The sequence below is a fragment of the Hypanus sabinus genome, unplaced genomic scaffold, assembly GCF_030144855.1.
Source record: "Hypanus sabinus isolate sHypSab1 unplaced genomic scaffold, sHypSab1.hap1 scaffold_303, whole genome shotgun sequence".
Lineage (NCBI taxonomy): Eukaryota > Metazoa > Chordata > Chondrichthyes > Myliobatiformes > Dasyatidae > Hypanus > Hypanus sabinus.
Window position 1 is genome coordinate 306,865 of NW_026781186.1, and position 25,076 is coordinate 331,940.

Consider the following 25,076-nt stretch of genomic DNA (forward strand, 5'->3'; position numbering starts at 1 on the left):
ACTCCCGGGGTCAGACACAGATTGATTATTCCTCTACACGGTACCATCAAACAATCCCGTGGTCAGACACAGAGTGATTATTCCTCTACACGGTCCCATCACACACGCCTTGGGCCAGACACAGAGTGAATCTCCCTCTACACCGTCCCAGCAGACACTCCCGGGGTCAGACACACAGTGAATCTCCCTCCACACCGTCCCATCACACACTCCAATGGTCAGACACAGAGTGATTATTCCTCTATACGGTCCCATCAAACGCACCCGGGGTCAGACACAGAGTGAATCTCCCTCCACACCGTCCCATTATACACACCCGGGGTCAGACACACTGTGATTATTCCTCTACACGTTCCGATCAAACACTCCCTGTGTCAGACACAGAGTGAATCTCCCTCCACACCGTCCCATCACACTCTCCCGGGGTCAGACACAGAGTGATTATTCCTCCACACGGTCACATCAAACTCTCCCGGGATCAGACACAGAGTGATTATTGATTTACACGTTCCTATCAAACACTCCCGGGGTCAGACACAAAGTGAATCTCCCTCCACGCCGTCCCATCACACACTCCGGGGGTCAGACACAGATAGATTATTCCTCTACACGGTACCATCAAACAATCCCGGGGTCAGACACAGAGTGATTATTCCTCTACACGGTCCCATCAAACACTCCCGGGGTCAGACAGAGAGTGATTATTCCTCTACACGGTCCCATTACACACGCCCTGGGGCAGACACATAGTGAACCACCCTCCACACCGTCCCAGCACACACTCCCGGGGTCAGACACAGAGTGATTATTCCTCTACACCGCCCATCACACACTCCCGGAGTCAGACACACAGTGAATCTCACTCCACACCGTCCCATCACACACTCCAATGGTCAGACACAGAGTGATTATTCCTCTACACGGTCCCATCAAACACTCCCGGGGGTCAGACACAGAGCGATTATTCCTCTACACGGTACCATCAAACACTCCGTGTGTCAGAAACACAGTGATTATTCCTCGAAACCGTCCCATCAAACACTCCCGGGGTCAGTCACAGAGTGAATCTCCCTCCACACCGTCCCATCACACACTCCCGGGGTCAGACACAGATTGATTATTCCTCTACACGGTACCATCAAACAATCCCGTGGTCAGACACAGAGTGATTATTCCTCTACACGGTCCCATCACACACGCCTTGGGCCAGACACAGAGTGAATCTCCCTCTACACCGTCCCAGCAGACACTCCCGGGGTCAGACACACAGTGAATCTCCCTCCACACCGTCCCATCACACACTCCAATGGTCAGACACAGAGTGATTATTCCTCTATACGGTCCCATCAAACGCACCCGGGGTCAGACACAGAGTGAATCTCCCTCCACACCGTCCCATTATACACACCCGGGGTCAGACACACTGTGATTATTCCTCTACACGTTCCGATCAAACACTCCCTGTGTCAGACACAGAGTGAATCTCCCTCCACACCGTCCCATCACACTCTCCCGGGGTCAGACACAGAGTGATTATTCCTCTACACGGTACCATCAAACACTCCCGGGGTCAGACACAGAGTGATTATTCCGCTACACGGTCCCATCAAACACTCCCGGATGTCAGACACAGAGTGATTATTCCTCTACACGGTCCCATTAAACACACCCAGGGTCAGACACAGAGTCATTATTCCTCTACACGGTCACATCAAACTCTCCCGGGGTCAGACACAGAGTGATTATTGATCTACACGGTCCTATCAAACACTCCCGGGGTCAGTCACAGAGTGAATCTCCGTCCACACCGTCCCATCATACACACCCGGGATCAGACATAAAGTGATTATTCCTCTACACGGTCCCATCAAACACTCCCGGGGATCAGACACAGAGCGATTATTCTTCTACACGGTAGCATCACACACTCCAATGGTCAGACAGAGAGTGATTATTCCTCTACACTGTCCCATCAAACACTCCCGGGGGTCAGACACAGAGTGATTATTCATCTTCACGGTCCCATCAAACACTCCCGTGGTCAGACACAGAGTGAATCTCCCTTCGCGCCGTCCCATCACACACTCCCGGGGTCAGACACAGAGTGATTATTCCTCTACACGGTACCATCAAACACTCCCGGGGTCAGACACAGAGTGATTATTCCTCTACACAGTCCCATCAAACACTCCCGGGAGTCAGACACAGAGTGATTATTCATCTACACGGTCCCATCAAACACTCCCGTGGTCAGACACAGAGTGAATCTCCCTTCGCGCCGTCCCATCAAACAATCCCGGGGTCAGACACAGAGTGATTATTGATCTACACGGTCCTATCAAACACTCCCGGGGTCAGACACAGAGTGAATCTCCCTCCACACCGTCCCATCACACACTCCGGTGGTCATACACAGAATGATTAATCCTCTACACCGACGCATCACACACTCCCGTGGTCAAACACAGATTTATTATTCCTCTACACGGTTCCATTTTGCTAAGCTCCATGTACCTATCTAATAGCCTCTTAAAAAACCCTATCGTATCTGCCTCCACCACAATTGCCGGCAGCCCATTCCACGCACTCACCACTCTCTGAGTAAAAAAACCTACCTCTGGCATTTCCTCTGTACCTACTCCCCAGGACCTTAAACCTGTGTCCTCTTGGGGCAGCCATTTCAGCCCTGGGAAAAAGTCTCTGACTACCCACATGATCAATGCCTCTCATCATCTTGTACACCTCTATCAGGTCAGCTGTCATCCTCCTTCGCTCCAAGGAGAAAAGTCCATGTTGACTCAACCTATTCTCATAAGGCAAGCTCCCCATTCCAGGCAACATCCTTGTAAATCTCCTCTGCACACTTTCAATGGCTTCAACATTTTTCCTGTAGAGAGGCAACCAGAACTGAGCACAGTACTCCAAGTGGGGTCTGACCATGTTCAGGTATAGCTGCAACATTACCTCTCAGCTCCTAAATTCATTCCCACGATTGATGAAGGCCAATACACCATACTCCTTCTTAACCGCGGAGTCAACCTGGGCATCTGCTTTGAGCATCCTATGGACTCAGACCCCAAGGTCCCTCTAATCCTTCACTCTGCCAGAAGTTGACCTACCTGGACATGGTCCATTCCCTGTACGTTTGTATGCCTGTCTTAATACAAAACTCCCTTACTCTTATACTCCACACCCTGCCCAGTGGGGACCAGCATTCCGTATACCTTAACCCGTTGTTTTGCCACGTTCTGAGAACTATGTGCCTGGATCCCAAGATCCACAAGATCACTCGTTCCATCAATGCTGTGAAGAGGTCAATCATTAACATTATACTTCCCCCTTCCATTTGATCTCCCAAAGTGCAATAACACATTCCCTCCCAGATTAAGTACCTTCTGCAATTACTCTGCATATGTTTGTGATCTAAGTCCCACTGTGTGCACTGATCAATAGTTACACTGTCCACAATTCCACCAATCTTGCTGTCACACTAAACTTGTAAACCACCCATCAACATTTTCATCCAAACATTGATATATATCAGAAACAACATAATTCCCAGCATCAGTCCTCGTGGATCACCTCTGCACACGGACTTCCAGCCCTACATAGACTTCTATGAGGAATCCACTTCGGAATTGAAATTGCAATCTATATTGAATCCCACTAAGGTCTATATAGATCATGGTCACAGTCTTGCCTTCATCAAGCACCAAGGTGTTGGGACTGATTCTTTTTACGTTATCTGTCAATGATTTCTTTACCCATTCTCTTCATCTGCCTGTCCTTCCCTATTTCCGCAAAAATACCTGCGCCTCCACCTGTCTCTTACAACCGTATAACAATTACAGCCCGGAAACAGGCCACCTCGGCCCTTTTAGTCCATGCCGAAGGGTTACTCTCACCTGGTCCCACCGACCTGCACTCAGCCCATAACCCTCCATTCCCTTCCTGTCTATATGCCTATCCAAATTGACGATGGATTTGATGGATTTGTTGCAAAACGTGCAGATGATATGAAGAGACAAGTGGAGGTGCAGGTATTTCTGAGGAAATAGAGAAGGACAGATGGATGGAGAGAATGGGCAAAGAAGTGGTAGATGGAATACAGAACTGGGAAGTGTATGGTCATGCACTTCAGTTAAAGAGATATTAGGGTCGACTATTTTCTAAATGGAGAGAAGATACAAAAATGAGTTGCAGAGGGATTTGGGAGTCATTGTGCTGGTTCTCTAAAGGTTAATTTGCAGATTGAGTCTGTGGTGAGGAAGGCAAATATGATGTTAGCATTCATTTCAAGAGGATTAGAATATAAAAGCAAGGATGTAATGTTGAGACTTTATGAAGTACTGGCGAGGTCTCACTTGGAGTATTGGGAGCAGTTTTGGGCCCTTTATCTTAGGAAGGATGAGCTGAAACTGGATGGGTTTCAAATGAGATTCTCAAAAATGATTCCAGGATTAAACAGCTTGTCATATGAAGAGTGATTGATGGCTCTGGGCCTTTATTCCCTGGAAGTTAGAGCAATGAGGGATGACTAATTGAAACATATCAAATGGTGAAAGGCCTTGATAAATTTGATATGGAGAGGATGGGAGTGTCTAGGACCAGAGGGCACAGCCTCAGAAGAGAGGGGCTCCCTTTCAGATTGGAGATGAGGAGGAATTTCTTTAGAGATGTTGAATCTGTGGAATACATTGCCACAGGCGGCATCTGTGGGGGCCAGGACATTAGGTATTTAAGGCAGAGCTTGATGGATTCTTGAATGGTCAGTACAGGAAGGGATACAGGGATAAGGCAGAAGATTGGGGCTGAGAGGAAAAATGTATCAGCCAATATGAAATGACAGAGCAGACTCGATACGCCAAATGGCTTAATTCTACTCCTGTATCTAATAATCTGTATCACCACCACCGAAACCTCGATCAATTTTGTCAAGCGTGATCTGCCCACACAAAACCATGCTGATTGTCCCTAAGCAAGCCATGCATTTTCAAATGTGGATAAATCCTGTACCTCAATTTCAAACTCGGATCTGCTGGTCTTCAAACAGCTCCCGCACGTCAGATGTGGACTTGTCTGACGGTGGCTGCTCCCAATCAATGTCCCTTGGCTTCTGTCTTACTCCCTACTAACCTGCACTCCTGCAATTCAGTACCTTCATACGAGATCTGATTTTATTCTTCCTCATCACTAAGAAAGAAAATAAGATCCCAGAATATTCACTGCCTCTTAGCTGTCAGCTGGCCTAGCTCGTTTCCCAAAACTAATTCCTCCTGTCTGTTGTCTCCTCTGGTTGTCTGCTCTGTACATAACGTTTCAAACACTCTTCAGATTCAGTGAAGAAATCTTGTGCATCTTAGTATTGAGCAAGATCCAATCAATTCTAGGGAAGATAAAAGTCCCTGCACTGGTCATTGGGGTCCAATATGATAATCCTATCAGTGTAACTGCAGATTGCCTCTGCGAATGAGCCTTCGAGTTAGTTGGGACATTCCCGGTGGGGTAACCTCTGCTCCTGCTAAATCCACCCTACCCCAACTCACGTGTAAGACGATGAAAGCTAGGAATGTTGAGCTGCCAGCCTTATCCCTCCGACAACATAATGTTGAAATAAACTCATTTCAGCCCATCAGTTCCAGCATGTTTATTAGCTCTCGTTCTTTCCAGACGGTCTTGTCATACGTATATTCTCCCACTTACTACTCGAATTCAAACTCTGTCAAGTGACACCATTAAACCTCCTAGTGAGGAATTTGGTTCCCCTCCGGTTCAGATGCAAATGGCCTTGTTTGTCCCGGTCTCCCACCTGCCTGGAAGGGAGCCCATTGATCCATGAATCTGAAGCCCTCGCTCCTGCATCAGAACATATTCAACGTATTAAAGTTATGGAATTCTCACCACACCACCACATAGTTTGTGGCAGAATTCCGAGATTGCAATGCTGGAAGTCCAGCTTTTTTCTGAGTTCCCGAAAATCACTTAGTAGGACCTCATTCCTGCTCGTTTAACCCCTTCCGTGTAGCAGGAAGAAAGCACCCCTCTCGATGTACTCGTTCCATCTTCCCTTTGAAAGGCCTTGTAGCTGAAGCCTCAACCATTGTGGTGAACTATGAGCCTGTCTGGACACGCCCCCTTCTGACTGCTCCTGTGGCTCCTCCCACAGGCCCCTGTATAAAGGGGTTCGAGGTCTGATCCTCTGCCGCATTCTCCAGGATGTAGTATGATGGTTACTCGCTGCTGGTTCCTTCTTCAGTCAATAAAAGCCGATATCTCGCCTTTCGTCTCAGGGTGAGTTATTGATGGTGCATCAATTTTATTGACTGAAAGTTTTAAAACATGGAAACCGTTTTACGTCCGGAAAGGTTGGATTTGGACACTCAAGACCCTGAAGCAGCTCTTGCTTTTGATCACTGGCTGGCATGCTTCCAATCATAATTGGAAGAGGTTCGTACAACTGAACCCGCCCTTATGCACAGAATTCTCCTCTCGAGGGTCACCCCAAAAGTTTATTCCATTAGCCGGGACCTGCCGACCTACGAAGGGGCACTGGACGCCCTCAACGTGCGGCATGTGAACACCGTCTACCCAAGACATCGTTTAGCTACCCGGCGACAGCGGCCTGGAGAATCGAGCGCGGAGTTTCTCCGAGCACTACAGACACTCGTCCGAGCTTGTGACTGTAAGACGCTCGCGGCAGAACAACATGCGGAGCTGCTAGAACGAGACGCCTTTGTAACGGGACTGAGGTCAGTGTACGTGCGCCAGCGACTTCTGGAACACTCCGATCTTACCTTACGCTCGGCGATCGAGACGGCCAATGCTTTGGAAGCTGCGCTGCAATACGCCGACGCTGTCCAGTCGCGAGATTCCCCGCCGGTTCCGTGGACGCCACCGACCCCGCCACGGCCGGCACCCGGGAGCGAAATTGTCGCTGCCACTGCGATTCCACCAGCTCCCCGAGCCCGTCAGAAGCCTGTGCTTTGTTATTTCTGCGGCCTCAAAACGTAACCCCGAAAACGCTGTCCAGCGCGAGAAGCGACCTGCTCCAGCTGCGGAAAGCGGGGCCATTTCGCCGAGGTCTGTAAGTCTAAACTGCGAGCGGAGTGCAGCGCTGCTGGTGAGACGTGGGGGCCGCCATCTTGCATGCCCGGATGTGGGCGGCCATCTGTCGGCGTCAGCATGCCCCGCCCCCGACCCTCGGGTGCTTACCGGATACCCTGGATGTGGGCGGCCATCTTTGTCGGCGTCAGCATGCCCCGCACCCGACCCGCCGATGCTTAACGGGTACCCCGACGGCTCGACTCTGGCCACTGTGACCCTCGACCAAAGCGCCCCACACCAGCTTGCAAGGTCAATGATGGACATCCGGGTGGTGGGGCACAGGACTAGATGCCTTTTTGTCACGGGCAGTACTATGAGTTTTATTCACCCGGACACAGTGCAACGCTGCGGACTCGCAACACGGCCAGTAAGTCAGAAGATCCATTTGGCTACTGGGTCGCATTCCACAGACATCTGGGCGGGTTGTGTAGCGGCATTGGTGGTGCAGGGCACAGCATATCGGAACTTTGCGCTGCTGGTCATGCCTAATCTGTGCGCACCTGTGCTGTTGGGGCTGGACTTCCAGAGCCATCTCGAAAGTGTGACTGTGTTATATGACGGGCCCCTCCCACCACTCACTGTCCGGAATCCTCAGTTCTGTGGAACTTCACACACAGCGGCACACACATCCCATCCAGCACAACAGCTGCCCTACCGACACCACTTGCAGTCTCTCAACTCTCAAAGTCCCTCCCCCGCCGCGGTTCGCCAACCTGAACCCGACTGTAAACGTGTGGCGACTAAAAGCAGGCGGTACAGTGCGCGGGACAGGGCCTTCATTCAGTCAGGGGTGCAGCGGCTGCTCAGGGAGAGGATCACTGAGCCAGGCACAAGCCCTTGGAGGGCCCAGGTGGTTGGATGGCGGCCCCAACCCCCCTCACGAACTCCTATTCTCTTTTCCCAGGAAGTCTGTCACTGGGACCACTCTACCAGTTTGGCTGATGTCCCCGGGGCCAGTGCTGCTCCGGAAACATGTGAGCAGCAATAAATACTCCCCGCTGGTCGAGAGGGTTCACCTTCTGCATGCGAACCCCCAGTATGCCTACGTGGTTCTACCTGATGGGCGGGAGGACACGGTCTCCATCCGCGACCTGGCGCCCGCAGGTGCAGCAGACCACTACCCTGAACACTCTCCGGTAACTATGAACCCTGTACCCGAGGTGACACCGCGCTCACCAGGCCCTACATAGACTCCTCATGACACCTATATACCAGGTGCCTCGCACATGCATGAGCTGGAACCAACACAACCTCCGTCTCCTGTGCAATCACCAATATCGCCGGCATCGGTGCAATCACAGCCGGTGCTACGTAGATGGCAGCGACAGATTCGACCACCTGATAGACTTGACCTGTAAGAAACTTCGCCACATGGGTACACGTTTAAACAAAGTGAATGTGGTGAACTATGTGCCTGTCTGGACACGCTCCTCCCACAGGCCCCTGTATAAAGGCGATCGAGGTCTGATCCTCTCCCTCATTCTCCAGGATGTAGTATGATGTTCACTCGCTGCTGGTTCCTTCTTCAGTCAATTAAAGCCGATATCTCGCCTTACGTCTCAGACTGAGATATTGATGGTGCATCAACAACCTCACACCAGCTCCTCAGCCACCACTTTACCTGGGGTTTAGAAGGCGCCAGAAGCGTGATCTATATATCCTAATATCAGTCTTATCCTGTTCCTTTATGTGACCGGACTTTCATTTCCCTCGCGACCTAGAGGAACAATTGTTCTGATGAATTAACGCTCTTATCACTGGAAGTGACTGCACCCTCGCCCACCAACTGCTGTGTGTTAGGGCGCTCGCACTGGTCATGGGGCCGGGGAGCGACAGACCGAGTTTCTCTGGTATTTGCGGAATGGAAAAGCACTTCCTATAATTTAAAGCATGAGAATCAGCAAATTTCCAGAAAACCTTCAGTGTGTACGTGTTGTGTGAGGGAGTTTTTTTTTCCGCTCGAGCGCTGTGCTGCGGATAGGAAATTGCCGGGCCTAGTAAAGTGAAGGCGGAGCTGGACGATGAGAAGCCGCTCTCGGCTCTGTCCGTCACTCTGACTCTGTCCCCTCACCTCCCCGCTCTGTCTCTCTGTGTGTTTCTTGGGCAGCCCTTTAAAGAGTGAAAAAATGTAACTAGCAATACAACAGGACGGTGATCAATGAGCTCAGTGATTTGAGGAATGTGAGATAGAAACATGGAAAATAGGTGCAGGAGTAGTCCATTCTGCCCTTCGAGCCTGCAAACAAGAACAAGAGATGTTCCATTATCATTCACGAACCACGGCAGAACTGCCGTGGGGAATGGTCGGTCCCTGGGAGTGCTGTAAAACAGAGATATCGGGGTGCAGATATCGTATTCCTTCAAAGGGTAAACACAGATAGGCAGGACGGTGAAGAAGGTGTTTGCCACACCAGCATTCATCGGGAGAGTATTGGACACTGAGCAGTGACGTCACATTACAGCTCTCCCAGCCTTGGGGAAACGACTCTTGGAGCATGACGTACATTTATAGTTGCCCTGTGAGCAGAGGGTGACATTAAACTGGAGAGGGTGCAAAAGGGATTTAACAGGAGGCTGGATAGGCTGGAAATTCCTCATCAGAGTGTATGTGACATTAGACAGGTTGATAAAATAATGGCAGACATTGATATGGTCAGTAGTGAATCTGTTATCTCCAGGGTCATGAAGTTGGAAGCTTGAGATTCCAGGTATAAAGTGAGAGAGGGAAGATTTAAATGGGACCATGAGGAGCAGGTTTTGTACACAGAATGCGCTATTTACATGTAACAAACTGCCTCCTGTGATGGTATAGGTGGGCACCATTACAATATCTCTTGCACTGTGGAGAGGGATGTTTCACAGGGACATGGGCCAAATGTAGATAACTGAGAATGGTTTTGTTTGTCCACTTTGTCAGCATGGATGTGTTGGGCTGAAGGGCCTGTTTCTGTGCTGCACAACTCATTGACAACGTCTGTTGCTCTGGCAGAGCGGGACGGACAGTGTCAGTAGTGAGAAGGTTTGGGGGATGTAGAGAGGAGAGTGAATGGTTGAGGATGAGGCGGATGGAATAGAATGTGGGGAAAAGTGAGATCACCTATTCCCAGGATCAATCTGTAAGAATCATTTTCACATGGGGATGTTCAAAGGGACCTGGGTGTCATTGTAAACAAATCACTTGAGTTAACATGCAGATACAACAAGTAATGAGAGGGGCAAACAGTACTTTGTCCTGTGATCCAGGAGGAGTGGAGAAGAGGGGTACAGATATCTCAGTGGATTCTATAGGGTCCTGGTGAGAGCACACCTTGAATGTAGTGTCCGTGTTTGGTCACACTTCCTCAGGAAGGATATCCCTGCAATAGAGGGAGTGCAGTGACTGTTCCCCACACTGACTGGGCTGGTTCCAGGGATGGAGGGTTGGTTATGTGAAAGGACAGTGAGTGGGCTGGGTCTGTATTCCTTGCAGTTAATGAGTAAACGAGGAAATCTGTTAGATTCTTTCAGGATGTGACAGACAGTAGGCAAGGAGGATCTTTCCCCTGAATGAGAGTTCCAAAACTGAGGAAAATACCCTCAGAATGAGGTGTAAATCGCAAACACGAGAGAATCTGCTGATGCTGGAAATCCAAAGCAACAAAAGATGCTGGTGGAACTCATGAGGACAGGCAGCCTGTATGCCAAAGAGTAAACAGTTAACACTTCGGGCCAAGACCCTTCCATCAGATCACTGTGTGAAGGTTCTCAGCCCAAAGCATCATTACTCTTTTACATCAGAATGAGTTGACATGCATTCAGGATGGAAATTGAATTATATCTCTTTAATCAGAAAATGAAGAACTTCTGTATTCGCTGTATAAGTAATCTGGAGCCTCAGGTGCTGGGTTGTGTCAAAGCTGAGATCACCAGTCTCTGGGAGAGTTTTCGTCACTCAGACCATAAGGCCACAAGATATAGGAGCAGAATTCAGCCATTTCGCCCATCGAGCCTGCTCTGCCATTTCATCATCACTGATCAATTTATCCTCTTACCTCTTATCTTCCCTTGTATCCCTTTATGCCCTGACCACTAAAGAATCTATGAATCTCTGCCTATACCCAGTGATTTGGCCTCTCCTGCTGCCTGTGGCAAAAATTCCACTGATTCACCATTCTCTGGCTGAAGGAATTCCTCCTCCTCTCCCTTCTGGAAGGATATTCTATTTTGAAGCTGGGTGGTCTGGCTTTAGACACTCCCACCACAGGAAAAATCCTCTCCACATCCACTCAATCAAGCCCTTCCACTATTTGATAGGTTTCAATTCGGTAACCCTTCTTTCTTCAATGTCACGGGGAAGAGAGGCCCAGAGCTATGAAACGCTTTTCATATGACAAGCCATTTAATCCTGGTAAAATTCTCCATTTGTGACGTCATGTCAGCAGAAAAAGTTCTGGATTTCAGAGATTTTTGTATTTTGGAATTATGGACAAATCCGCAAACCTCAATCATTAACCCATGCAATCCCAGGCACACAGATGCAAAATAAAGACAGATGTAAATTTAAAGCAGGAAAGTGGTACCTTACGAGGAGGTAAAGCCTGATTACAAGGCCTCAGAACATTGTACTCTCCAAATGGTCAAAATACAGCCAAGTAACAAGTTCGAAAATACCCACAACTTGCAGAATTACAGTGCCTCTGATTATCTTGGTCCATGGGATAAACACAAGCTGGGTCTGATCAACCCTGGCTCGGTCACCTGGGCAAGAGAGTCTCATGATTAACGACCCGAAACCCCCAATGACCCGAGGTTGCAGTGCTGATGATGTGTCCCTTTGCACACCCGGTTCTTTAAGCCAAGTGGGAGTCAGGCCACGTTAATGAAAGGCATCGGCTAGATTAAAGTGGCTCCACTACACTACCCTATCCACCATAGTCCCACATATCTCACCATACTAAACTCCACAGCTTTATCTCTTCCAGCCTCACATATACATCCACCAGCCCTACCCTCAAACCCAATCCTAAGAAGTGGCACCCACCCCTTCTAACCCTGGCCACACACCCACAAACTCGAAGACTAGTGTAAGGAGGAGTAAGATCCAACAAAGGCAAGCGTTGGACCTGGTGGATGAAGGCATGGGCCGGATCAATGTGGCAGCGTTGCGTGGCACTGAATCGAGAGTGACGAGATGAAGAAGCACAAGAGGGGTGATTCTCCGACTGCCTGCATAATCTCTTTGTTATTTTGATTTTGTTCTGATAGTCCTCTGACTACTTGAATATGTTGGTATAATTCATATTTAATTCCAGTGTTTCTTGTCAATGTTGTGTCAGACGAAATGTGTCTGTGATGCTGCTACAAATCCGTTGTTCCTTTCACCTGTGTGCATAAATAAACTCGATTTGAACTTTACTTTGAAATGTCCAAATCTCTCCTTCGCTCTCCTGCTGCCCTGTGTCATGAACTGAACGTCTTCGTGTTTAATTTTACAATATTTCATCTAATTTTATTTTCATACTGCTTTTGAAATTTGCGTTTCCCTTTTCAATTGCAGCCCGCACCCCCGCCTGTCTCTGCCCTCTGTCCTTCCTCCTGTATTAAACGCAGCGCGAACCGTCACACATTGGTGCCGCTTCCCATCCCCCAGCGTTCCGCTTGGTGATTCCTTTCTCCAAGCAGCCAATCGGAATGCTCAGCGTCACCATTCTAATTAACATACCATTTTGTGCGCTGCCTATTTAGTCCGGGCTCCGAACAGTTTCTGATTATTATTGTGTTTGAAACCGACGGGGAAGTGCCTGATCCACCGAAACCCGCTCCCAAGAAGGGCGCCAAGAAAGCTCTGTCCAAACCGGCGAGCAAGTCCGGCAAGAAGTGCAAGTGGTCGAGGAAGGTGAGTTACAAAGTGATGAAGCAGGTTTACCCCGACACCGGCATCTCCTCCAAGGCCATGAGCATCATGAATTCATTCGTGAACGATATCTTCGAGCGCATCGCGGGTGAGGCTTACCGCCTGGCCGACTACAACAAGCGGTCCACCATCAGCTCCCGGGAGATCCAGACCACCGTGCGCCTGCTGCTGCCCGGGGAGCTGGCCAAGCACGCCGTGTCCGAAGGAACAATGGCGGTGACCAAGTACACCAGCTCCAAGTAAAGACAACTTTACTGACAAAACAAACGGGAACTTCAAAGGATCATTTAAGAGCCACTCACGCTTTCATTAAAAGAGTTACAAAATATTGAGCCATGGACTTGAGGTAAGTTTGAAAATTGCTTTTTGATGCGCTCATTCAGAATCTTATCTCCGTTACTCAGAAATTGCTGTCCACTATTCAGCAGAATCCAGATTTCTCTGTTACATTCCTGCGTACTGCACAGGCACGGAATCGTGACGCACCCCTTCCCTGTCATTTCCTCTCGGTCATCAGGTTTCTCTGAAGAAGACACTAATTGTTGCTTCTGGTTTAATTACCGTGGAGGATGCGGTTCTTTGAGTTTTGTCCCATTTTGGTTACTTCTCTTAACCCCATTCCAACACGAGAGCTGAACACTCACGGTTTGTTCAGACTGTATTTGTTAAAGCCCCACTTTCTGAAGGGCCATCCGTTGGTAAACTGACTTGAGTTTACACAATGACCGTCCGCGAACATTTATCAATTGAAAGAAATCGGTGAACTAAATCTCCAGACACCGTGGCAATATTAACTACACTTAGTTTAAATCTGTTTCACCAATCATAAACGTCCCGCTACATTTCTCCAGACTGTATATGAAGGGAGAATACGCATATTTCCGGAAGCCAGAATTTTTCACGGTCAAGACTCCAAGTTTATTTCTGATTTATCATATCTATCTGACGTTGTATGTATTCCGGAAACCTGGTTTCCCACATTTAAATTCTTCCTTCCAGGATTATATTGTAATTAGGCGTGATAGATTATTTGGTAGAGAAGGTGCTATTGCAAATTTTATACAGAAAGGGAGAAGGCATACAGTTGTGGATGTGAATGAAATGTATGATACACTTGTAGAAGTATTTGATTCAACAGGGAGCGACATTAAAGAGGTATATTATTATAACCATGGTGGAAAGCTTTCGATTGATGTGTTAGAGTATATGTAGCTCCAGCTCACTAAGGGTTGTATGGTTGGGGATTTTAATGCATAGACTTCACTGTGGGCTTGTTCTCAGAATGATGGTGCTGGTATGATTGCAGAAGAGTTTTAGATATTTCACTGTGTCTAACTGGTGGGAGAGTTATGAGATTTAATGTTCATAATAGTTCTGAAATTGCTGTAAGTTTAACTATGGTTTCAAACATTCATGCTGCAGTGAGTGGGTGGTATGTCATGGGAGATGAAACATTGGGGAGTGATCATTTTCCTCTATTTATAAGCCTGGGTTTAGACCAAGATGCCACTTTGAGGAGGTGGAATTTCGGTAAAGCAAATTGGAGAAGTTTTAATGTTTTATGTGATGAATGGGACATCTGTGTGGATGGAATGGTGAGCATGATGTCGATTTCTGCAAAGAAAGGTTGTCACGTTATTCCTCAAATTTGCTGGAAGAGACTCATATTAAAAAGTGCATTATTAGGAGAAAAGCTGTACCATGGTGGACGGAGGAGTGTGCAGAAGCAATTATTGAGAAAAAATGTGGCATTTTGGAAAGTTAAGAAGTATCACTGTCTGCGTGATCTTATTAAGTGTAACAGGTCACAGGCCGTGGTGAGGAAGGTAAAGAAGGTTGTGAAAAATATTTACTAGAGGTCATATTGTGCTAGAATTGGAAGGACAATTAAACTTGGAGGTGTTAGGGGAATGATTAAGAAAATGGGGGTGAGGGATTTATAGGGTTCCCAGTATTGATTAAAGAAGGTGATACAATTGTGACTGAAACAGAGAGGGTTTAGTTACTGGCGTGGTCATTTGCTGTAACTCATAATCAAAATAATGAAGAGACTAAATACCCAGACGTGTTGGAAACCTGCTGTAGCAATGACAGTGATGTAGAGTTTTATTTGTGTGAATTTAGGAAAACGATTATTAATACAGGGCTGACGTCTCTAGGAAAGGATGATATAAGTTATTGCATGTTTAAACGTATGGCCAGAGCTCTTTGGAGATAATATTACATTTTTGAATCCTATTTGGCATTCAGGCCATCTTCCCTCCTCATGGAAAATTGCAATTGTAGTGTCTATTCAGGATCCTGGTAAACCCCTGTTGGATCCTCCTAGTTATAGACAAATATTCCTGATTTCCCATTTGTGTAAACATATGGGATATATGGTATTAGAGTGGTTGAATTATATTTTGGAAAAGGGAGGGGACATGTTGTTGTTAATATACTGGATTAGTTTGAGGGGACAAGTGCTGTTTCAACAGCACATGTGCCAAAAGCAGTCAATGTTTTTATGCAGAAATCTCAGCATCTACTTCAACACAGCAAGCTTCCAGAAACAATATAGTCAGTGGAAATGTCAATCCATCGCCTCCTATATTGTCGCGATGAGGCCACACTCAGGTAGGAGGAACAACACCTTGTATTCTTGCTGGTCAGCCTCCAATCTGATGGCATGAACATCGATTTCTTGATCTTCCGGTCATGCCTCCCCTCCCTCATCATTCCCCATCCACGTTTCCCTATTGTCGCCTGTCCATCACCTCCCTCGGGTGTTTCTCCCCCACCACTTTTCTTTCTTCCACTGCCTTCTGTTCTCTCCTATCAGACTTGCCCTTCTCCAGCCCTGTAGCTCTTTCACCAATCAACTTCCCAGCTCCTTACTTCGTCTCTCCCTCTCCCAGTTCCAGTTATCACTTTGTGTTTCTCTCCCCCTCCCCCACCTTTAAATTTACTCCTCATTGTTTGTTCCCCAGTCCTACTGGAGAATCTTGGCCCAAAATGTAAACTGTACTTTATCCACAGATGCTGCCTGGCCTGCAGTGTTTCTGTAGCATTTTGTGTGTTCTTGGATTTCAATAACTGCAGATTTTCTCCTCTTTATTACTCAATGTCAACAGGCATTCTGTATGACAACTGTCAAAGTCCCACTGCAGATATGAAACTCGAGGTTCGGCAGATGCTGAGAATAAACTGCAAAGTAACACACAAAGTACTGCAGGAGCTCAGCAAGTCAGGCAGCATCTCAGCAGAGAAATAAACAGTCTATGTAGGATGAAGTGTTTGGGCTCATAATATTCACGGTTTATTCCTCTGCATAGATGCTGCTGGGGCTACTGAGACCCGCCAGCATTTTGCAAACATAAACCTCTTTTTTTTCAGTCAATCAGTTTCCAGATGTTGCTGAACTTTCATTTGTAGCCTCATCCTCCTGCTCTGGTTCCCTCTTTCTACTCCCCATCAACTCGAGCCTCCATCACATCTAGAGCCTCCTTTTTGCTGACCCCACTTGTTTCTGCTCCATCGAATATTTACCCACCATTCTGCTCATACCTTAGAGGAGAGCATTGTATTGCAACAGTCTGGCTGTGTGAGGCACGGCCCTTCAAGATCAGTGAAAATCACCCAAAACAGTGAACAGAGAAGGGGAGAGCCTATATTACCAGCAATATCGAGGAGCAGATAGGGAAACAGATTCCGGAAAGGTGTAAGAATAACAGAGTTGTCATGATGGGAAATTTTAATTTGCCAAATATAGATTAGCATCTCTCTAGAGCAAGGGTTTTTATGAGGTGGAGTTTGTTAGGTGTGTTCTGGAAGGCTTCTTGACACAATACGTAGTTAAGCCTACAAGAGGAGAGGCTGCACTTGATTTGGTATTGGGAAATGAACTTGGTCAGGTGTCAGATCTCTCAGTAGGAGAGCATTTTGGAGATAGTGAATATAATCCTATCTCCTTTACAATATCATTGGAGAGATATTCGGAGCAGACAAGTTAGAAAAGAATTTAATTGGAATAAGGGGAATTATGAGGCTATCAGGCAGGAATTTGGAAACAAATGCTCTCAAGGAAAAGTACGGTAGTGTGGCAAATGTTCAGGGAATACTTGAGTGAAGTTCTGCAATAGTTACGTTCCCATGAGACACGGAAGTGATGGTAGTGTGCAGAAACTCTGGTGTACAAAGGCTGGTCAAGAAGAAAAGAAAACATTACTTCTTACTTCTTACTTCTCCTGACAGTAAGAGTGTTCACTTTGATTTGTAAATATGTGGATTTCATCTCCAGGCACAGTGAGGATATAAAATCCCCATTTGAATACACTCAGATATGAACTGATTGTTCATAGTCACAGTGCATTGATTACTCTTCACAAACATGTCTATCCAAATAGAAACTATTTGCGCCATTGCAGAATACTCCACTTGAGGTTCCTCCCCTCCCTGAATCACAATATATAGGGGACAACCACCTAAATCTGATACAGCAGCTCAAAGAAAGCAACTTCCATTTCTTTGTTACAGGTACATCTGATTTTTCTTTCAGAAATAATTATTGTCAAGCATTAAATGTAGATGGCTTCATTGGTAAATTGGAAGATGAAGAAACAATTGATGGAGCTGTGGATAGTGTGGAGGACTGGCAATACATACAGCAAAATGTAGATCAATTGCAGATATAGGCTGGGAAATAGCAAATGGAATTTGACCCAGATAAATGTGACGAATTGCACCTCAGTAAGGCAAACGCAAGACAGAACACTGTTATGGGCAAGGTCCTTTGGTGTTGCTGAGCAGAGAGATCATGGCATCCTAGTTCATTGCTAGTTGTAAGTAGCTACACAAGTTGGTATGTTGTTTAGAAATAGGCTTACAACATGCTTGCATTTATTATTCGAAGCATTTAGCTCAATAGTCATGTTCCTACTTTGTAAGACTCTCGTTGGGCCACATCTGGATGACTGCATACAGTACTGGTCGCCCCACACTTGGAAGGATGTGGAGGCGTTGGAGAGGGTGAAGAATATGTTTACCAGGATGCTGCTTCATTTAGAGGGTGTGTGCTATCACAGGAGGCGTAATAAAATGTTGTTTCCACTGGAGCTCCAAAGGCTGAGGGGTAATCTGATAGAGGATTGCAGGAAGATGGATGGTATGGACATGGTATAGGCAGGAAGGATTAGTGTTTGGGTGTTTTTGATTTGCTTTATAGCTAGTTCATCACAACATTGTGGCCCTAATGGCCTGGTGCTGTGCTGTACTCTTCATTGTTCCATGTTCTCCTTAGTTCTCAAAGCATTTTCATAGCAAACTGACCCATTTGACAGTTACCTTGTAGCTGTTGGTTAAATCCTTTGCGATTTACAATTTGCTATTTCTAAACCCAAGGTAAAGTTTCCATTTAGTATTTTAAATCTCTCACAATATCATTAGACATTTTGGATCTTAAACCACACAAGCAGCAATGACGTTAAATTAGTTTTGTCTTTCCATGTTCATGAGATGTTCTTCTGCACACCATTGATTTAACATGTGGTAATTTAATAGCACCTTTCTGTCAGCTTAAACAGTCTGACATATCACAGAAACAAACGTTTTCACTGACAGAACTGCCAATGATCAAATGACTTATCTTTAAACGCTTTTAACTCTTGTACATGAAAGTCGCTGAAGGCTCTGATATTCTCAATCCACCTTGCCTGGTACAAATGATCAATCCATGGTCAAAGTCACTAAGATCTCATTTCTCTCCTATGGTGATGTTTGGTCTCAACAACAAATGAATCTCTTGACCATTCTTGCATGCTTTTATGCATTAAGTTTCATCGACAATATTGGATGATGAGATATCGGCACTAACAAGTGTAATGGGATGTACGGGTGTTCCTAATAAAGTGGCCACTGAATGTACTATGCTCTGCTTGGGCTGTCCTGAACCATTTCTCTGTCATTGAGGTATTTTAGAAGTAGAGTTTCTGATAAAATGGAAACACAGCAACGAACCTCACACATGCAGCAATGTTATGCCCTGATGGAAAAGAAAATGACTCAAAACCAGGGAGAACTTGCCCATCTTTTCCAAGGTATATGGAAATCACTCAAGAGGCTTTAACATATCTGCCTGGATTCATTCAGGTTGGCATTGAAATAGCATCCTAGAATTTGAACTGTTCACTCGATTGGACCTCAAACCCACGCTATAGCCTCAAGGAAATAATCACACCACCTTGTCACTCTTGACACTGTTAAGAACTCAGCATAGAAACAACTTTAGGGAAATGGAAAACAATCAGCTCAGCAAAGGCAGCAGTACAGGAACTTGCAGCTCATACTGAATGGAATCTAAATTCATACTCTCTGTGATTAAAGAAGAGAATAGTAAATTTAATATTATTCTATCTACAATTGAAAGGTGTCCTAAAGTTGTCTTCAAGGCTACCAGAGTCTGTACTTCTGCAGATAATCTATTACCTTCAGTGACAGTGTCTGATTGTACAAGACAATATGTGGGAACCGAATTCAGCACAGATATACTATAGCCCATTGTTGCACACACACAACTTAAACTAGAAAAATACAGTATTGCCTTTAAAACTGATCTGATTTACTGTCCCAGCTATCCAAAGATCAGTCATTCTTGTCATATAGTAGTATGTCTGTATTCATTTTACCTGTATTCTCAGTTTTCTGAAATATCCTCCCTCTCAATTTGTAGTTTCCAAAAGTCATAGGAGCAGAATTAGGCCATTTAGAACCAACGGGTCTGCCCATCATTCCATTTTGGATGATTTATTATCCCTCTCAACCCCATTTGCTTCCCCTGCTCCGGAACCTATCACAAACATATTAATGAATAATCTATCAACCTCCGCTTTACCCATCCCCAATTAAATAGCTTCACAGCTGCCTGTGGCAAGCAATTCCACAGATTCACCACTTTCTGGCTCGAGAAATTCCTCCTTATCCCTGTTGTAAAGGGACATACTTCTACTCCAAGGCTGTACCGTCTGGTCCCAAACTCCCCCACCACAAAATACATCCTCTCTACTTCATCTCTATCTCGGTCTTCCAATATCCATCAGCTTTCAATGTCCTTCTTTTCTCTTTACCAGAGCTATCAAAAGTGAGATATCTTCCTCCAGATAATGGCCTTCCAAAAAACACTTGTCGTCCTGGTGTTTCTCCTGCTGCTTGTTAACACTGAGTTTTCCAAAGCCCGAGGGGTCAGACGACTTGAGATCAGATTAAACAGTAATGCAGAGGGAATTTCTTCACAGGTAGGATTGTCTTAGCTCCACTTCTTTAACCAATCGAAACAACATTCCTCTGCAACTTGCTCCAACCACAGATCATTGATCGCACAAAGCACATAAAACTAAATATAGTCAAAAATAAGTGCATAAAATATAACTCACAATGCATGCAGTGTGCAGCACATTAAAAAAACAACTAACAGTAGAGAGATCACTGTCCTGTGATGAGAGGTCGGTTGTGGCAGGGCATTCATTGGTTTTGTAACCTAATGGAAGAAGCCTATTACCCAGTCTAGCAGTCATAGTCCTCAAGCTGCAATGCCTCCTTCCCGATGATTATAGGTCAAAGAGATTGGGAGATATGTGCCAGGGATCCTCCATGATGCTTTGGGCTTTGACTAAATCAAATGTGTCAGATCATTAATATTCCAAACAACATTTTATTTAAAGTCAAACATCTATTTTTTGATATAATGAACATACTGAAATGCAATATAAAACATTAATTTTTCCAAGTCAAATTGAGTTTATTCTTATTATCATAAGTTCAGTGAGGTACGGGTTCAGTACCAAGGAAAATTTGCATGCAGCAACATCACAAAGATGAAGGGACAGACAGCCCACAGAATATAGATTATGCATTAGGTCTACCTTAAGTCATGCCATATGCAATAAAGTCGATTTGCCATCATGAGTATATATTTTCAGAAGTTAATTGGCTGGAATAGTAATGAATGGGAGATTGGTTTGACTAGACAAAATAGATGAATGTCACTTGAGGCAGGCATCCCCAAGAGTGCTGAAAACATTGTCAATTACAATTTCCCACGAGACGTTACTCACGGACAGTTATACAAAATCGTGTAGGTCTTGTAATGGAAATGTTCCCATGATAGTTCAGGGTTTATTCATCGAGAAGATACTTTGATTGATGCACCAGTTGGGTGGGAGGTGGACGGGGTAATATTTTGGTGATATTTTCTGAGGAGCTGTCTGGTCAAACGAGATAGTCAGAACTGGTGCCGAATACTTTCCTGTATTCAATGGTGGGTGAGGTTCACCAATGACGGACTGGGCCATATTTAGTACTTAATACAGGCTTTTCCGTACAATGGCATTGATGCTTCCATATCAGGCCAAGATGAAACTAGTCAATAAACTCTCTAACAGACATCTGTAGAAATTAATCAACGTTTCAGATAATAATTCAAATTTTGTCAAGCTTCCAAGAAAGCATAGCGTTTTTGGTGACATTCCAAATCTCCTCAAATTCCTATTGAAATATAGCCGCCGTCACACCTTCTTTACAGCTGTATCAATATTTTGGGTCCAGGTTAGCTCCTCGGACATACTGGCACCCAGGATCTTAAAATAGCTCCCTCACTGCATTTCTGATCCCTCCATGAGGATTAGTGTGTGTCATTCACTCAACTATTACGTGTCATCTGTCCTCATACCCGAACTCCGGAAAACACGTTGAGGAATTCTTCCATGGGCAACAAAGTCAATGGTCTGAGATAACTGAGCAGCAAGTTGACTTCACAATTCTTTGTTAATTGTCAATTCAAATATGAGCGAAAGTCTGAGAATCAAATTCCCAAGACACAATAGGTGACTTTGTGGTTTGTTAAAAGTAAAGGTCTGTTAAGATCTATTAAGATCAGAGCATTCCAGTGTTCCACTACTCTCTGAATAAATAAAACCCTACCCATCACATGCCCTTTGAACACACGCCTTCTCACTTTAAATGCCTGCCCTTTGGTATTTGACATTTCAACCCCGGGAATCAGATACTCCCTGTCTACTCTATCTATGCCTCTTTTAAACTTATAAACCTTCATCGGAATTCCCCTCAGGCTATGGTGCTCCAGAGGAAACAACTCACCGTCCTTTCCAATTGTATCCAGTCTCAATTGTAAGCCAGATTGACGCTGTGGAAATACAGCTCCAGAAATATGATTTTTATTTCTGCAAGGAGCATGTGTGTGTGTGGCAAATATCCATCGACATTTCCTGGTACATGCTTCAGAGCATCGACTGATGATAAGAGGATGCTCACCATGACACTGGAGTAAACTCCAGATCTCTCCTTCTCCTGTGTAGTAAAGGACTTCAATTTGCTGCATCCTACTACAGGTTCTGAGTTATCATTATTCGAAAATGAGCAATGCTAAAAGTTCAGGTGCAACTGTTCTATTTATATTTTCTGCCCATTAAACTACTGGTGTTTTGGCAGCAATAAAGGTCTTCCTTCTTTGGCTGTGTTCAGGGCTTCCTTCATCATGTCAGTGTTACGCCTGTGACAATAGACAATAGGTGCAGAAGTAGACCATTCAGCCCTTCGAGCCTGCACCGCCATTATGAGATCATGCCTGACCAATTACTATCAATACCCTGTTCCTGCCTTGTCCCCTAATCCCTTGATTCCCCTATCCATAAGATACCTCTTTAGCTCCTTGAAAGCATCCAGAGAATTGGCCTCCACTACCTTCCGAGGCAGTGCATTCCAAACCCCCACAACTCTCTGGGAGAAGAAGTTTTTCCTTAACTCTGTGCTAAATGACCTTTTTTAATGATCCTCTTTTTAAAACGTTTCTTATTGCGTTTTCAAATAATTACAGAAAGAAAAACAAATATACCCTTAGCCCCTCCCCTCTAACAACCTTACAGAAAAAAAGAAAATGAAAAAAAAAGAAAGAAAGCGAGAGTGCCTGTATATCTGAAGATCCCCACATGCTCCACGGAGTTCGTAATAACTTTATTGTATATACTTATTTCTTTCCCCAAATAACCAATTATTTTATCTTCGGAGCAGTCATTTGAGATCTTAAGCTGTGTTGCCTTTAAGGCATTTGTTTAGTTTATTATACTTTTGCTTTAGTAATTTGTTTGTTATCATTTTCTAGTTAATGTTAAGGTTGTTTAAAGTAAATTCGTTTTCTGTGATATATAGCGGCATGCGATGACGTCACTCCCGGTTTCGCCGTGTGTTGTGGGAGAATACCGGTTTGGAGAAACAGGAAGGAGGGGGCTTATGTGTACAGTATCAGCGCGAGAAAAGTTTTCTTTCTACGCACGAGAAACATTAGTGAATCAACGCCCTAAGTTCATGAGATAATCGATATGTTGAATTAAAAATGTTAACGCTGATTCTGTTAAAAGTAATGATGATTGATAAAGTTTATGTTTTTTGTTATTTAAAGAGTTGCGGATAGTTTGTGTTGAAGTGTATTTAAAGCCAGTCGATGGCGTGGGTAGATTCTGACTGTATGTTGCACTTTAATGTAAGATTGTTGTTGTAGTTTTACTTTTGCAAGTGTTTATGATGTAAATGTGATGTCAAGAAGGAAACAAATACAGTATATTTTTTGTATTGTTTTATCAACAGTTTTCACCATACCTTAATGTGGAAGAGTGAACAGTAAATGATTAATCTTACTGGGACCGCCTCATTGATTGGTTTATGCTTAGTGTTTAGTTCAGAGTTATCTTACAGCTGTGCGAGAACACTACATAAGCATTTACGAGAATGACACCATCTGATTTCAAATCCCAGAAAATCCTGCAGTCTCGTTCCTGCAGTTCTTCCATTGGAGTGAAAATCATATAGTTATTGGAGATGATGTATGTTGCCGTATGTCAATTACAATAATGACATTTGTGCTGTTCATTTTTTTCAGACAGCTGCACCATAGACCCTGAAAGTGACATCAGGAATATCTTCTCCGCAAGTTACAGTGAGCATCTGGGTTAAATCTGATCAACAGCACAAGGTCAGAAACTTAGTGTCACTACCAAAAGTTCCAGCCAATAGAAGTTCAACACTGTATAATGTGTGTTAACGAAATGTGAAATAGTGCAACACTTGTAATAATAATTAACAATCAATGAAACATACAAACAATGTATTCTTCATTAGCATTTATTGTAAGACTGGAAGTGGTTACTACTGATATTGGCAACATTTATTCACCGTACCTAATATCTGTGCTCTTGAGATTGTCCCCATTAAACACAAAATTATTATAAATAATTAATTTTAGACGTACTTGTTTAAGACCATATGACATAAGAGCAGAATGAGATAATCTGGCCCATTGAATCAGCTCTGCCATTCAATCACTGATGATCCTTTGTTTTATCTCCTCCTCAACCCCATGAGAAAGTAAGGATACATGGGATCCAAGGAGACATTGCTTTGTGGATCCTGAACTGACTTACCCCCAGAAGGCAAAATGTGCTTGGAGACGGGTCATATTCTGCATGGAGGCCAGAGTCCAGTGTTGTGCCTCAGGGATCTATTCTGGGACTCCAACTCTTCATGATTTTTATAAATTACTGAGATGAGGTAATTTAATGAGATGAGGCATTAATAAGATGCAAAACTGGGCTGAGAAATGGTAGATGAAGTTCAACCCAGATAAGTGTGGCCTGGTTCATTTTGGTAGGTCAAATATGATGGCAGAATGTAGAGTTAATGCCTAGACTCTTGGCAGTGAGGAGGATCAGAGGGATCTTGGGGTCCCAGGCCCAAATTTTCTTTAAATAACTATTTATGGTTCTTAGTAATTGTTCCATCCAAATAAGTAAGTTTATTTCTTACAATTTTAAAATGAAGGTTAGTATTAATTGATACTAAATGATTCAATAGAATAAGTTCACTCTTATCCTGAATACTGACTAAAACAGGAGACAAAAGAATGTACGATAGCTAATAAAGTCTCAACATTAGGAATATAAAGCAAAAGGTCATCGGCATAATGCAAAATTTCTAAGGTAAGGACATGTTCGGCACAGCTTTGTAGGCTGGAGGGCCTGTATTGTGCAGTAGTTCC

General features: G+C 44.8%; 1 protein-coding gene across 1 annotated transcript; it reads left to right on the top strand.

Annotated features, from left to right (window-relative positions):
* Positions 1-7,182: 7,182 nt before the first annotated feature.
* Positions 7,183-24,063, top strand: LOC132388357 (histone H2B-like). Its single transcript, XM_059960696.1, has 4 exons — positions 7,183-7,248; positions 12,641-12,744; positions 12,829-13,343; positions 23,922-24,063. The coding sequence occupies exons 1-3, from the start codon at positions 7,183-7,185 to the stop codon at positions 13,238-13,240; spliced, it is 582 nt and encodes a 193-aa protein (XP_059816679.1). The 3' UTR covers positions 13,241-13,343; positions 23,922-24,063.
* The last annotated feature ends 1,013 nt before the right edge of the window (positions 24,064-25,076 follow it).

Bases quoted from the DNA above. Each gene is read 5' to 3' on its own strand.
- LOC132388357 (XM_059960696.1), top strand. From the start codon at position 7,183: ATGCCCCGCCCCCGACCCTCGGGTGCTTACCGGATACCCTGGATGTGG. The intron at 7,249-12,640 runs GTCAGCATGCCC...TTTCAATTGCAG, and splicing joins GGGCGGCCATCTTTGTCGGC to CCCGCACCCCCGCCTGTCTC. The intron at 12,745-12,828 runs GTGATTCCTTTC...CTGCCTATTTAG, and splicing joins ATCCCCCAGCGTTCCGCTTG to TCCGGGCTCCGAACAGTTTC.